Source organism: Cucurbita pepo, chromosome 5 (genome assembly GCF_057944985.1).
Source record: "Cucurbita pepo subsp. pepo isolate OVF chromosome 5, ASM5794498v1, whole genome shotgun sequence".
Lineage (NCBI taxonomy): Eukaryota > Viridiplantae > Streptophyta > Magnoliopsida > Cucurbitales > Cucurbitaceae > Cucurbita > Cucurbita pepo.
The window spans coordinates 3,582,439-3,593,704 of NC_141802.1; the positions used below are offsets into that span (position 1 = coordinate 3,582,439).

At 35.7% G+C, this 11,266-nt stretch overlaps 3 protein-coding genes across 3 annotated transcripts; 2 read left to right on the forward strand and 1 right to left on the reverse strand.

Moving 5' to 3' along the window:
• Positions 1 to 19: 19 nt before the first annotated feature.
• On the forward strand, positions 20 to 3,186 carry LOC111796211 (pentatricopeptide repeat-containing protein At2g36980, mitochondrial). Its single transcript, XM_023678960.2, has 2 exons — positions 20 to 435; positions 689 to 3,186. Exon 2 carries the CDS (start codon positions 740 to 742, stop codon positions 2,942 to 2,944), a length of 2,205 nt encoding a protein of 734 aa, XP_023534728.2. The 5' UTR covers positions 20 to 435; positions 689 to 739; the 3' UTR covers positions 2,945 to 3,186.
• Positions 3,187 to 4,649: 1,463 nt separating this feature from the next.
• On the reverse strand, positions 4,650 to 6,709 carry LOC111796215 (bidirectional sugar transporter SWEET3b). Its single transcript, XM_023678969.2, has 6 exons — positions 6,544 to 6,709; positions 6,423 to 6,459; positions 6,001 to 6,223; positions 5,499 to 5,660; positions 5,202 to 5,321; positions 4,650 to 5,105 (listed from the first exon to the last, which is right to left on the reverse strand). The coding sequence occupies exons 1-6, from the start codon at positions 6,584 to 6,586 to the stop codon at positions 4,926 to 4,928; spliced, it is 765 nt and encodes a 254-aa protein (XP_023534737.2). The 5' UTR covers positions 6,587 to 6,709; the 3' UTR covers positions 4,650 to 4,925.
• A 2,998-nt stretch (positions 6,710 to 9,707) lies between these two features.
• Positions 9,708 to 11,143, forward strand: LOC111796220 (transcription factor TRY-like). The gene is made up of 3 exons (XM_023678976.2): positions 9,708 to 10,399; positions 10,517 to 10,604; positions 10,756 to 11,143. Exons 1-3 carry the CDS (start codon positions 10,345 to 10,347, stop codon positions 10,859 to 10,861), a joined length of 249 nt encoding a protein of 82 aa, XP_023534744.1. The 5' UTR covers positions 9,708 to 10,344; the 3' UTR covers positions 10,862 to 11,143.
• Positions 11,144 to 11,266: the final 123 nt, after the last annotated feature.

Here is an 11,266-nt window from a genome sequence, read left to right on the forward strand (position 1 = left end):
AATCTCTAAAACCCCTAAAGAAACCCTCGCTACTTCTTCTGCTAGCAATGTCAGTGAAGAACAATGAACAAGTCGGGTTAACCAGCATTCATACTCTTCAACTCGGCTGAATCGCCTCACGAATTTGGAAAAACCAGTGGTCGATTCATCTCTTCCAAGCTTTTGTGAACATTAACAAGCGATTACGTTAAGTTTTCGAGCATAAATCCGTCATTTTTCTCACCTCTACGCTTGATATTCGTCTCTGCTGTGTAAATTTGGAAAGCCCTGTAAATCTGTAGCCCAGGGTTCTTGTTTTTGGTGTCCGCCATTGACATTACAAAGCAGAGGCTTGAAATTGGGTGGAAAAGATCAGTTAACGCACACCATTCACTCGTAACTGAAACAATACTGCAGAAGCCTTAGGAGATGGAAGAAAGTGGAAAAGAATAGCTGGTAATACTTGCTTCACTCTTATTTCTGAATCCATAGTTTTGAGTTTTGATTCACCCGCTTATTTAATTTGTGCATTGCTTTCTATTAAACCAGTTATTATCTGTGATATCTATTGACGAATGCTTCCTTCATCTACATGAGAGATCGATGAGTGAGAGAAGCTATCTTAAATCAATTGCTGCTAATTTGTAATTGTCCAATAATACATGTTTTAATCACTTTAACTATTGCTTCCCTTTTCCTATTCAAGCAGGCACACTACCGCAGTCTATGATTATAAGTGCTGTTTCAACCCCAATTCAGAATGTTGAGGGTTTCTTCATTTTTCGGAACATGGAAGCACAATCGTTGGAAAGCTTGCTTGAAGCTATTCCCGTCTTCTTGTAAAAGTTTACATACTGAGAACTCCAAAATTGTTTCTACGAATATTTGTATAAGTCGTCACGTAAGAAATGGTCATCTTGATCTTGCTCAAACTCTGTTCGCTGAAATGCCAGTAAGAAGCGTTGTCTCATGGAATATCATGATTTCTGGATACTCCAAAGTAGGACAGTATAGTGAAGCTCTCGAGCTGGCTTCAGGAATGCATTGCAGTAATGTAAAATTAAATGAGAAGACTTTTTCTACTTTGCTGAGTATTTGTGCACATTCAGGGTGTACACATCAGGGAAAGCAATATCATTGTTTGGTTTTGAAATCTGGGTTGCAGATTTTTGAGCTTGTGGGAAGTGCATTGTTGTATTTCTATGCGAACACCGATGACATTAATGGAGCTAAGCTGGTTTTTGATGAGTTGCATGATAAGAATGATTTGTTATGGAGCTTGATGCTTGTAGGGTATGTGAAATGCAATTTGATGGATGATGCTTTTGATCTGTTTAAAAAAATACCTACACGGGATGTGGTGGCGTGGACTACTTTGATATCAGGGTATGCCAGAAGCGAGCACAACTGCAGAAGGGCATTGGAATTATTCTGCTCCATGTTGACAAATGGTGAGGTCGAGCCTAATGAGTTCACTTTTGATTGCATTGTGAGAGCTTGTGGGAGACTAAGATATTTGAGTCAGGGGAAGGTTGTTCATGGGATTTTAACTAAATATGGATTCCACTTCGATCATTCAATTTGTGGTGCACTGATTTTATTTTACTGTCAGTGTGAAGCTGTCGACATTGCCAAGACAGTTTATGATAGTATGGAGAGACCGTGTTTAAATGCTTCAAATGCTCTTCTGGAGGGGCTGTTATTAGTGGGAAGAATCAATGATGCTGAGGAAATTTTTGTCAAATTAAGAGAAAAGAATCCAGTTTCATACAATTTGATGCTTAAAGGGTATGCAATTAGTGGTAGGATTGAAGAATCAAAGAAATTATTTGAAAAAATGAGTCATAGAACTCTAATTTCATCGAACACTATGATAACTGTGTATTCTAGGAATGGTGAAATTGAAAAAGCTCTGAAATTATTTGAGTCAACGAAAGGTGAGGGAAATCCTGTGACATGGAATTCAATGATATCAGGCTATATTCAAAATCATCAGCATGAAGAAGCTTTGAGACTCTATCAAACCATGTGCAAAACATCAGTTGAGCGTTCTAGATCAACATTCTCTGTTCTGCTTCAAGCATGCACATGCCTAGGAACTATTCTATTGGGTCGATCACTCCATGGCCATGCAATCAAGACATCCTTTGACTCTAATGTTTACGTCGGAACATCTCTCATAGATATGTACTCAAAATGTGGGAGTGTCTATGATGCTAAAATCTCGTTCGCCAGTGTTTATTCCCCTAATGTAGCAGCTTATACCGCTCTAATTAATGGATATGTGCAGCATGGGCTTGGAGTTGAAGCATTCTTAGTCTTTGAGAACATGTTAAAGAACAAAATTGTGCCAAATGCAGCTACACTTCTGGGGATTCTCTCTGCATGTAGTCGTGTTGGTATGGTCAATGAAGGAATGAAAATTTTCCACTCTATGGAAAAGTGTTATGGTGTGATTCCAACTTTAGAACACTATGCATGTGTGGTGGATCTTCTTGGTCGGTCGGGACATCTGTATGAAGCTGAAGAATTTATCAGAAACATGCCAATTGAAGCTGATGGGGTTATTTGGGGAGCTCTGCTAAATGCTTGTTGGTTTTGGATGGACTTGGAATTGGGCGAGAGTGTGGCTAAGAAGATGCTTTGTTTGGACCCCAAAGCAATTTCTGCTTATGTTATTCTGTCTAATATATATTCTATTTTAGGGAAGTGGGTAGAGAAGATCCATGTGAGGAGGCGATTGAGGAGCTTAAAAGTGAAAAAGGATCGTGGTTGTAGCTGGATCGATGTAAATAATAGAATTCATGTTTTCTCTGTAGGAGATAGGTCCCATCCTAACTGTAATGCTATTTATGCAACGTTGGAGCACATATTAGCACATGTAAACTCTGTAGTTCAATTTGACCATGTTCCCAGATCAGTTTCGGAGGTTTCTTTTCCAAATCCAATACACCACTTCCTTTGACTAGCTCGCTATAGATATATATTTTCGTCATCTATGACCATATATCCCACGACACGTTCATTCACCTCCAGAACATGTGCAACCCTTATGTTTATTCACCTTGAAAACAGTTCTCCTAAGTGAAAGTGAAGGTGAGGTCCTGACTGGTTTCCCTTTTAGGAGTGCTCCATGAATTGTACTAACAAATTTCAGAGGATGTATGTTTTCTGTCCTCTATTTATTCATCCTGAAAATGACTGAAATTATTTTTGCAGCTTCTTCCTCTTCTTTTCTTTTCTTTAGTTATTATTTTTAAATTGGAAGATGTTGAAACTAACCAAAACTTGGTCTTCAATTCACATTCCAAATCATTATGACTTCCCCTCTCTAAGGCTTCGGTTTCCAAGTTAGATGCTTTCTCTTGTCTCTCCGACTGCTTGTTCAACTATTATCTTCATCCAGGCAGCCACTGTTCGTAACACATCAACTTTAAAAGCTTGTCGACGTTAACTTCCTGGACATTATGAGACAGTGATGGCAGGGTAAATTTGGTCAGTCTCCTTCTTTTCCCTTACTTTTTACGTTCTGAAATATGTGTAGAAACAGGACTTGCAAAAATCTTGTTAATCTGTGATTTCTTTTGTATAGTATCATGGGAACTTCTGTTGGTCTTAATGTTCTTTGGTAGTCGAATTTTGCGTCTTGCTGCTGAAATCTGAATGATTATTGTTTCAAATTTTGCTTGTTTTTGAAAAGTCACTGATTCCCAGAGACGTTCGATAACCTTTAGTAACCTTTTCTATTATTATGGGCTTTCTACTTGACTTTTTTCCCACTCTTAGATTCTTTAGTTTTTTAGCGTCTGACTTCAACTTTTACAGTGTTCATTGGGATTCTTCTGTGGGCCAAAATCAAGGGAAGTATGCTTTGTTTTACTTAAAGGTATGATTCTGTTGACGTTTCTGCTACTCTATTTCGATTTCTTTTAGTAATATTCTTCTCCTTATTTATAAGTAATAGCATATATTAATAATGAAAAAGTTATTGGAGGGAAATCAGTAAAGCGTTGCAACAAGACAACCAATCTCACTTGTGAGATAAGGAAATTCTAAATCCAATCAGAAGGACCTCCAAACATTCTAGGAGTGTCCTTAAAATCCATAGGAGTGGGTCTGCCAGTTAGTCTCGGAGATGACAATTCACAGTGATATTTCAACAAAAACACTTTAGTTGATACTTCAAATCAACCACATAGAACAGTTGAATAGCCGCGGGGAAGTGCCAAGGTCTATTCAAATTAATTAAGGGCAGAATACATTTTTGGGTCTCTAGTATTTGAATTTAGTTTCAAAACTAACATGGAAGGACTGCCGCTTTTCTCTCCAAGCTAATCGTGTAGCAACGAGCTCTTTGGGCTTCACTTCCCTGCTCTAGTTCAAAACTAGCTAGGCATGTTCCTTAGTCTTGTTACCACGTTAGCTAGACATTTATGCAATAGAAACAAAGACACAGGTAATGGGTTACCTACTCTTAACGGTCAAAGCGAAACCTTTTGTTCCGAATTAAAGAATTCGGAATGAATCAAACCTCCCCAAGTAGAACAAAAAAATAATTCCAAACGTACTCTTGATTAGTGCTTCTTGCAAAGAATCTATAGAAAAAATATATTCTACTTCAACTTCAAGTATAGAATAGTATTAACTTAGTACTCGTGCATATCTATCTCTTCTAAGTATTCATAGATCTGAATCTCCATTGAAGTATCTATAATGTAATATTAGGATAAAATCTTTGTGCTTCGTGTCACTTGACATATCTGTACTCAAAAGGCTTGAGGTTCAAATCTTCACTCTCATTGTATTGAGTTCAACAAAACTATATTGAAATATGAAAATAAACATTCAGTGTGTAAACCCAGAAGGATTTTTCGGCTTCTAGAGAGCGGAGAGACCTTTGGCTTCTAGAAGAAGCATTTATGTAAGAGAGATAGAGAGAGAGATCACTAAACTTGAGAGCCATTTTGGTGTGGAATTTGTTTTGCATTATTCTTTTCCATGTCCCAATTGGCCACAGCCTCTTTAACACATCCTTCTTCTTCTTCTTCTTCTTTTCTCTTATTCCTATAGATGCAATACAACACAAGCTGTAGCAACCCTAATGGGCTTCCCACTAGATTTGGAGACTGCAAATCCATTCAAAGTTTCACGAGTTAATTTACTTTCAAGTTCATATGGAAAAAAAAAAACCAAAAAAAAAGGAGAGATTTGGTAATACTGACTGCAAGGAAGAGGTCATGGCTGAGGAGTCCATAAGCTAACCACAAAGAGCTTGCAGAGAAGGAGAAGAATGACAAATAAAATGGCATAAACTCAACACTCTTTGTTTTTATTACTTGTTTCTGCATGACAAATAAACTTTTAGTGACAAACACAAACATTGTCTCTTTTTGTAGGTATCAGCTGTTGTGATGAAATTAGGTGGTCGTTTGGTAACATCCGAGCAAAAGTGAAAACAAGAAACACGAAACAAGAATGTCGGAGCAAGTTTTAACTAAAGGGTTTTGGCGCGAGCTTACCATAGCTACCAATGGAGAGCCATACATGGCAACAGAAGCAACAAGACCAATGCATCCCACAAAAAGCTTCCGAAGATGGTGACTTTTCAAAGCAAAAGTAGAGATCATCCCCACACAGCTGAACACTATAACTACTCCCACCAATCTCAAAGCCACCTTCTTCTGCAGATAATTTTAGAACTTTTTTAAGCCTAAAAGAAACCATATTAATAATTCTTATAAATTTTGAGCTTAAACATATTCATTGTTTCACTAAGGTCATTCGTTTTTACTTAGCGAATTTGAGAAAATTTCAAGTGAAATTATCGTCTAAATAGTAAAACGTGAGACCCTCCTACCAAATTTCATAGAAATTTGCAGTAGTAGAGGCGATTTTCCTCTACTAAATCACTGTTTTCAAAACAAACGAACTTCGAGTAACCGAACAAATTCATGTTCGAAAAGAAAACAAGAAATTAAAACACAAAATGTTTATCAAATGGGATCGTAGACAAAAACTTGCCTTTCGTTTTGGAGAGGAAAACCAGAAGTAGATGAAAATGAAAGAGAACTCAAGAAGAACACCAAAGCCATTAATGGTGACAACAGGGAAGTTCTCCCATCCATTGCTCACAACTGGTAAAGCATACCAAGTATAAAGAAGACAATTCAACAGCGCCACAATGTATGGAACACATGAAAACTCCTCTGTGCTCTTCTTCTTTACAACCCTCCAAAATGTCAATCTGCATAAACACACCCAACTTATTAATTAGCTATGTGGGCATGCCTTCAAATGCTTGTACACTTCAAGTTGATATCAAATTCATAAAATGGTGTCTTTTTGTCGCGTTTTAGGCACAAAAACGTTCGAGTTAGATAAAATTCAAACCATTTTTTGTCTCCAAACAATAAGAACAAAGCAAAGTTAGCAGATTTCATTACATGGGAACACAATAAAGCAGCAAAGAAGCACCATTTCCTGCATAGAGAAACACAAAGAAAAAAAAAATGGTCATTTTGAACAGAAATGTTCAAAGAAATTCATAAAAAAAACAAAGCATACCAAAGATTCCAACAATCATTCGAATGCTATGATGAGATCCCATGATGTTTTTTAAGGTAATTATGTGTTGAGAAGAAGAAATTAAAGAGAAATTGGAAGGAAGAGAGCTAATTAACTTGTTTTGCAATGACACTTTAAATAGAGAAGTTGTGAGGGATTTAAATTAAAGCATATTAAAGACAAACTTTAATATGTGGATGAAAATTGAAGTTGTATTAAACTATGTATTATATATGAGAGTAGTGGCATATATGTCATTAGCCAGTGGTATTGCTATATTTTTTTTCCCACTATCCAGCCATGCATACAAAAGGGGCGAGAACGGGGACGAAGAATGTAATCCATGTCCCTGCTCCCATTTAACTAGAAGAGAGAAATCTATCTTCGTTTGCTCTCCTGTTCTTCGTTTGAAAGGAGATTTTTCACTCCGTTAGAGGTGGGTCATCGACCCCACGAATTAAATTGACATCTCGAATATCAACCGAAGATAGAGTTAAAAAAATCTCGAATTCAAGAAACTAAGATCAAGTCTTAAAAAGAGTTTGTATGATTCAATCTTTTTAGACTTAGTCTGATTGCAATCGACAATGTATGTTGAATAACCGAACATAATATTCATAGTTGAATAAGTGAATTCTACTTGGGATCTTAAAAAAATCATATGATAACGTAAACTCCATGACATAGCTAATGATCATTCTCGTCAAACACCCTATACGACCTTGCCCTAACATTTCTCTTATACGCTCAATGCTAGCTAGTCATAAAAAAGAGAGGGAAGAGAGCGAAAGGGACTACTAGCTCATTCATTTGATGATCGATAACAAGCGTTTGGATGATCAACGGTGAAATCCGATCTGCAACACCAATGAAGAAGAATGGTGGCGAATAACGTTCAGGCACAAAGGATACGATGGTGGCAAATGCACGGGAGAATGAGAGGGTCGAGCGACGTTAGAAATGCAAGCAAAGATAGAAAAGAAGACGAACGAGGAAAACTAAGAGTAATGTAAGACGATAAAACCTAAGACTAAATTTCTAAAATTTAATTATCTTAATTTAACTGAAACGAAGAATTTCAATTAATCAAATAAAATTCAATATAATCTCGACCTTGACTACTAATTTGGAGTAAATATTTGTAATTAGTTGCATAATTAGGTCTTCTAATCTCATTATTTGAATGTAATTATTTCAATAATGGAACATCAAACCTAATTGCAAAGTTGTTGTCTACATTGAATAATATTGCAATTGTTTCTTCCTTCACAACTCCAATTTCCTTTTTAATCAAATTTCATATTTAAAAAATTACTTATTTCTTGCACGATTCCAATTTCCCTATAAAACAAATTTATTATCCAAATATATCCACATGATTTATTAACTAAATTAATTCTTATCAAAAAAAAAAAATTTAATCATAATTATTATAATAACATTTCACAAATTCCATTTCAATTTAGACTTTAGAGAATAAACGTAATAATAAAATTATACTTAATTTATGTTAATTAATTTCATTCTTTCCTTATAATTGTGGTTAAATTTAATTTTATATGAATTAAATTAAAATTTATTGTTTTTACTTAAATTATTTGATAAAATAATAATTATTATTATTTATAGAGAAAAATAGAAGAAAATAGAAGCAATAAATAAAAAATTAAGAATATTGAAAAGCTATTTTATTTAAATTATTTTATAATCACTATAAAAGTCTTCAAAAACAATGGGAAATAGATTAATTCTAAATAAAAGCAGCATTACATTAATTACTTAAACAAATATGAGTCAGTAGTCACTCTTTTCATTTAAATAAATATATATTTTTCCTCCTTTTATATGGTTTTGATTTGAAAGATTTCCTCTACGTGGAAACCTAGCTTGAATGCATTTAAATTTTTATTTACTTATTCATTTATATTTTAATTTTAATTTCTTCTCGTTAACTAGGATAACATTAAGGCAAGGGATTAGGGTTAATCTCGGCTTCGAGATTCTCTTTCTAAAGTACAAGCCTAATACGAACTGAAAAGAACTAAACATTGAAATACTTACCATCCGTGTATCTAAAAATCTTTAGGGATAACACCGTGTGACTTATAGCAATGTGATAAGATGAGTACTCGTTAGTAACATGCAAGGTCAACTATTCATCAAACCTAACACGAACAAAAAAAACATTAAACGCACAAATACTTATCATATGTTTATCTAAGGACCTTTAGGGATACCACCATATTACTCGAAACTATGTGATAAGATGAGTATTCATTAGTAACGTGCAGAGTCAACTATACATCAAACCTAACACGAACCGAAAAGAACTAAATTCTCAAATACTTACCATTGTTATATCTAAAAACCTTTAGGAATACCACCGTATAACTCATAACAGTGCGATAAGATGAGTACTCATTTGGGTCAACTATTCATCAAACCTAACAAGAACAAAAAAGAATTAAACGTCAAACCATCAATAGATCTAAAAACCTTTAACTTTAGGGATACCGTCGTATTACTCATAGTGATGTGATAACATGAGTACTAGCAACGTGCAGGCCAACTATTCATCAATAGCATAATCTTTTAACTTATTATCTGTACTAACATAAAGATGAATACTCCATAACACAAACAACATACAAGATCAACTATTCATAAATAGTGTAACCTTTTAACTTATTATCTCATTATCTCAATGAGTGGAAACAAATGAACAATTTCCATAATCTTAGAAAGATTAGTGGAGCATATAATGGAGCCTTATCCAATGGTGTTATTGCATAATGATATGAATGCATCCAAAAACCAACAAAAGCTTAAAAAAGGAAATGGAGAGATAATCATGGAGATAATGTGTAGTAAAATGGATGTAAATAGTTAAAGCTAAGCCTGCAAGTGCAAGTAGAGAGAGAAGATGGGTGAAAAGGCCTACAAAACTTGTCTTCTTGTTGATTTGAAGCTTGTGCAGTGCCATTGATGATTTTGACATTATTCTGCCTGCCTCTGCCTTGCCTCGCTCACTGCATAATCCTCTTCCTATTATTACCCATCCCTCTCATGGTGTGTGGGTGAGAAGAAAGCTTAGGAAGCATGGGAAGAAAGGGATGAATATACACATTTCTGAACAGACAAAATACAAAGAAAGGGATGAATATACACATTTCTGAACAGACAAAATAATTTTGTATTCATTTGCATGTCCTTCCTGAGGGAGGCTGCTGCAATTGGAATACTGAGCAGAACTTCAGGATAAGATGTGTCATATCTCCCCTCTCTCTGTATCTGAATTTGTGTGTCCAGTTGGGGAAGAAGGTTAGCTGAATTGAACACAGACACACTAGACCACTTCCCCAGGTCCCCAACTACCAGTTGAATGTTGTATTTTGGGTGAAGATTACAACGCTCTGCTCTGCCTAAAACAATCACAGTGACATATCAAAGAGTTTTAGGTACCCATTTCAAGTTTAGTTGGTGTCCTCTTAATCCCAAAAGAATGAAACTACACTACATGACCTTGGCCTTCCCCTCTCTTTCTCTTTCTCTCTCTAAGATTTCAATATTTTAATCCCTTCTGTAAGTTGTCAACTACAAGTCTACCAACCCAACAAGTCAAACCAACAAACTTACTCCCTAAAGTTTGGTGGGCAGAAGAAAATATAGGCAGCATTCACATGAACTTAAATTTCCCTGTGAAAGTTTCAGATCTCTCTATCATAGTTTTTCCTAAAATTCTTTTCATTCCCAGTTCTCTATCTTCCTGTTTTTGTGCTGCCTCTAATCTTTGGGGGGAACATGGACAACCATCGTAGCCAGCAACAAGCTAAAACAACTCCACTAGAGTCTGAAGGTTCCTTTCATCTACTTGATGTTCTATTTTTTCTATCTCCAATTACTCATCATGAAGTTGGTCTCTTCTTCATGATTTTCTCACCTTTTTTGAAATTTGTGGCCTGTTATCTAACAGAAGTCAGCAGCACTAGGTGGCAGTTTATAACGATGACAGCACAGGAGGAAGATCTCATCCATAGAATGCATAAGCTGATTGGAGATAGGTAAGCTGTGTTCAAAGAAAAACCCAGATTTAAAGAATTCTCCCACATTTCTAAGAATAATGGAGATGGATTCTACTCTTTTTCTCCTTGACTGCTTTCCAGTTACCTGTAGTATCAAAGTTTCTAAGAAAATGGCTTTCCTCCATTTCAGGTGGGATCTGATAGCAGGCAGAATTCCAGGGCGTAAACCAGAAGAAATAGAGAGGTATTGGATAATGACTCACCTTGAAGGGTTTGCAGTGAGAAGAAGAGGGTGAAAAAAGACAGAGGACTGAAGGGTTTGGAGAGAGAGAGAGAGAGAGAGAGAGAGAGAGAGAGAGAGAGACATACAGGCAGTGAGGCTCAGTCATTTAGTCATCAAAGGCTTCTGATGGGTTCTCTCCCTTTTTTTATGGTTTCCCTGCTGATAAGCAGCTTCTAATAGCTTTAGTGTGTACTGCAAGTACCCTTTTTAAGAGCAAATGGTATGGACCTGAGCAAATTTTTATCAATCAAATAAAACATTAAATTTATGATTCTAAATCAAAAACTCAAGCAAAGACTCCTCGGTTCACTGTTCTACTTGTCACACAAACTGATAAGGAGAAAAGTAATAAGGATTACCTAAAGATCAAGACAAAATAATCCGTATGTCACTGACTCGCTGTTTGAAAAGAAGAATT

Bases quoted from the DNA above. Each gene is read 5' to 3' on its own strand.
- LOC111796211 (XM_023678960.2), top strand. From the start codon at position 740: ATGTTGAGGGTTTCTTCATTTTTCGGAACATGGAAGCACAATCGTTGG.
- LOC111796215 (XM_023678969.2), bottom strand. From the start codon at position 6,586: ATGGGATCTCATCATAGCATTCGAATGATTGTTGGAATCTTTG. The intron at 6,224-6,422 runs GTAATGAAATCT...GTGTTTATGCAG, and splicing joins CTGCTTTATTGTGTTCCCAT to ATTGACATTTTGGAGGGTTG. The intron at 5,661-6,000 runs GCAAGTTTTTGT...AATTATCTGCAG, and splicing joins TTTCCTCTCCAAAACGAAAG to AAGAAGGTGGCTTTGAGATT.
- LOC111796220 (XM_023678976.2), top strand. From the start codon at position 10,345: ATGGACAACCATCGTAGCCAGCAACAAGCTAAAACAACTCCACTAGAG. The intron at 10,400-10,516 runs GTTCCTTTCATC...GTTATCTAACAG, and splicing joins AACTCCACTAGAGTCTGAAG to AAGTCAGCAGCACTAGGTGG. The intron at 10,605-10,755 runs GTAAGCTGTGTT...CCTCCATTTCAG, and splicing joins CATAAGCTGATTGGAGATAG to GTGGGATCTGATAGCAGGCA.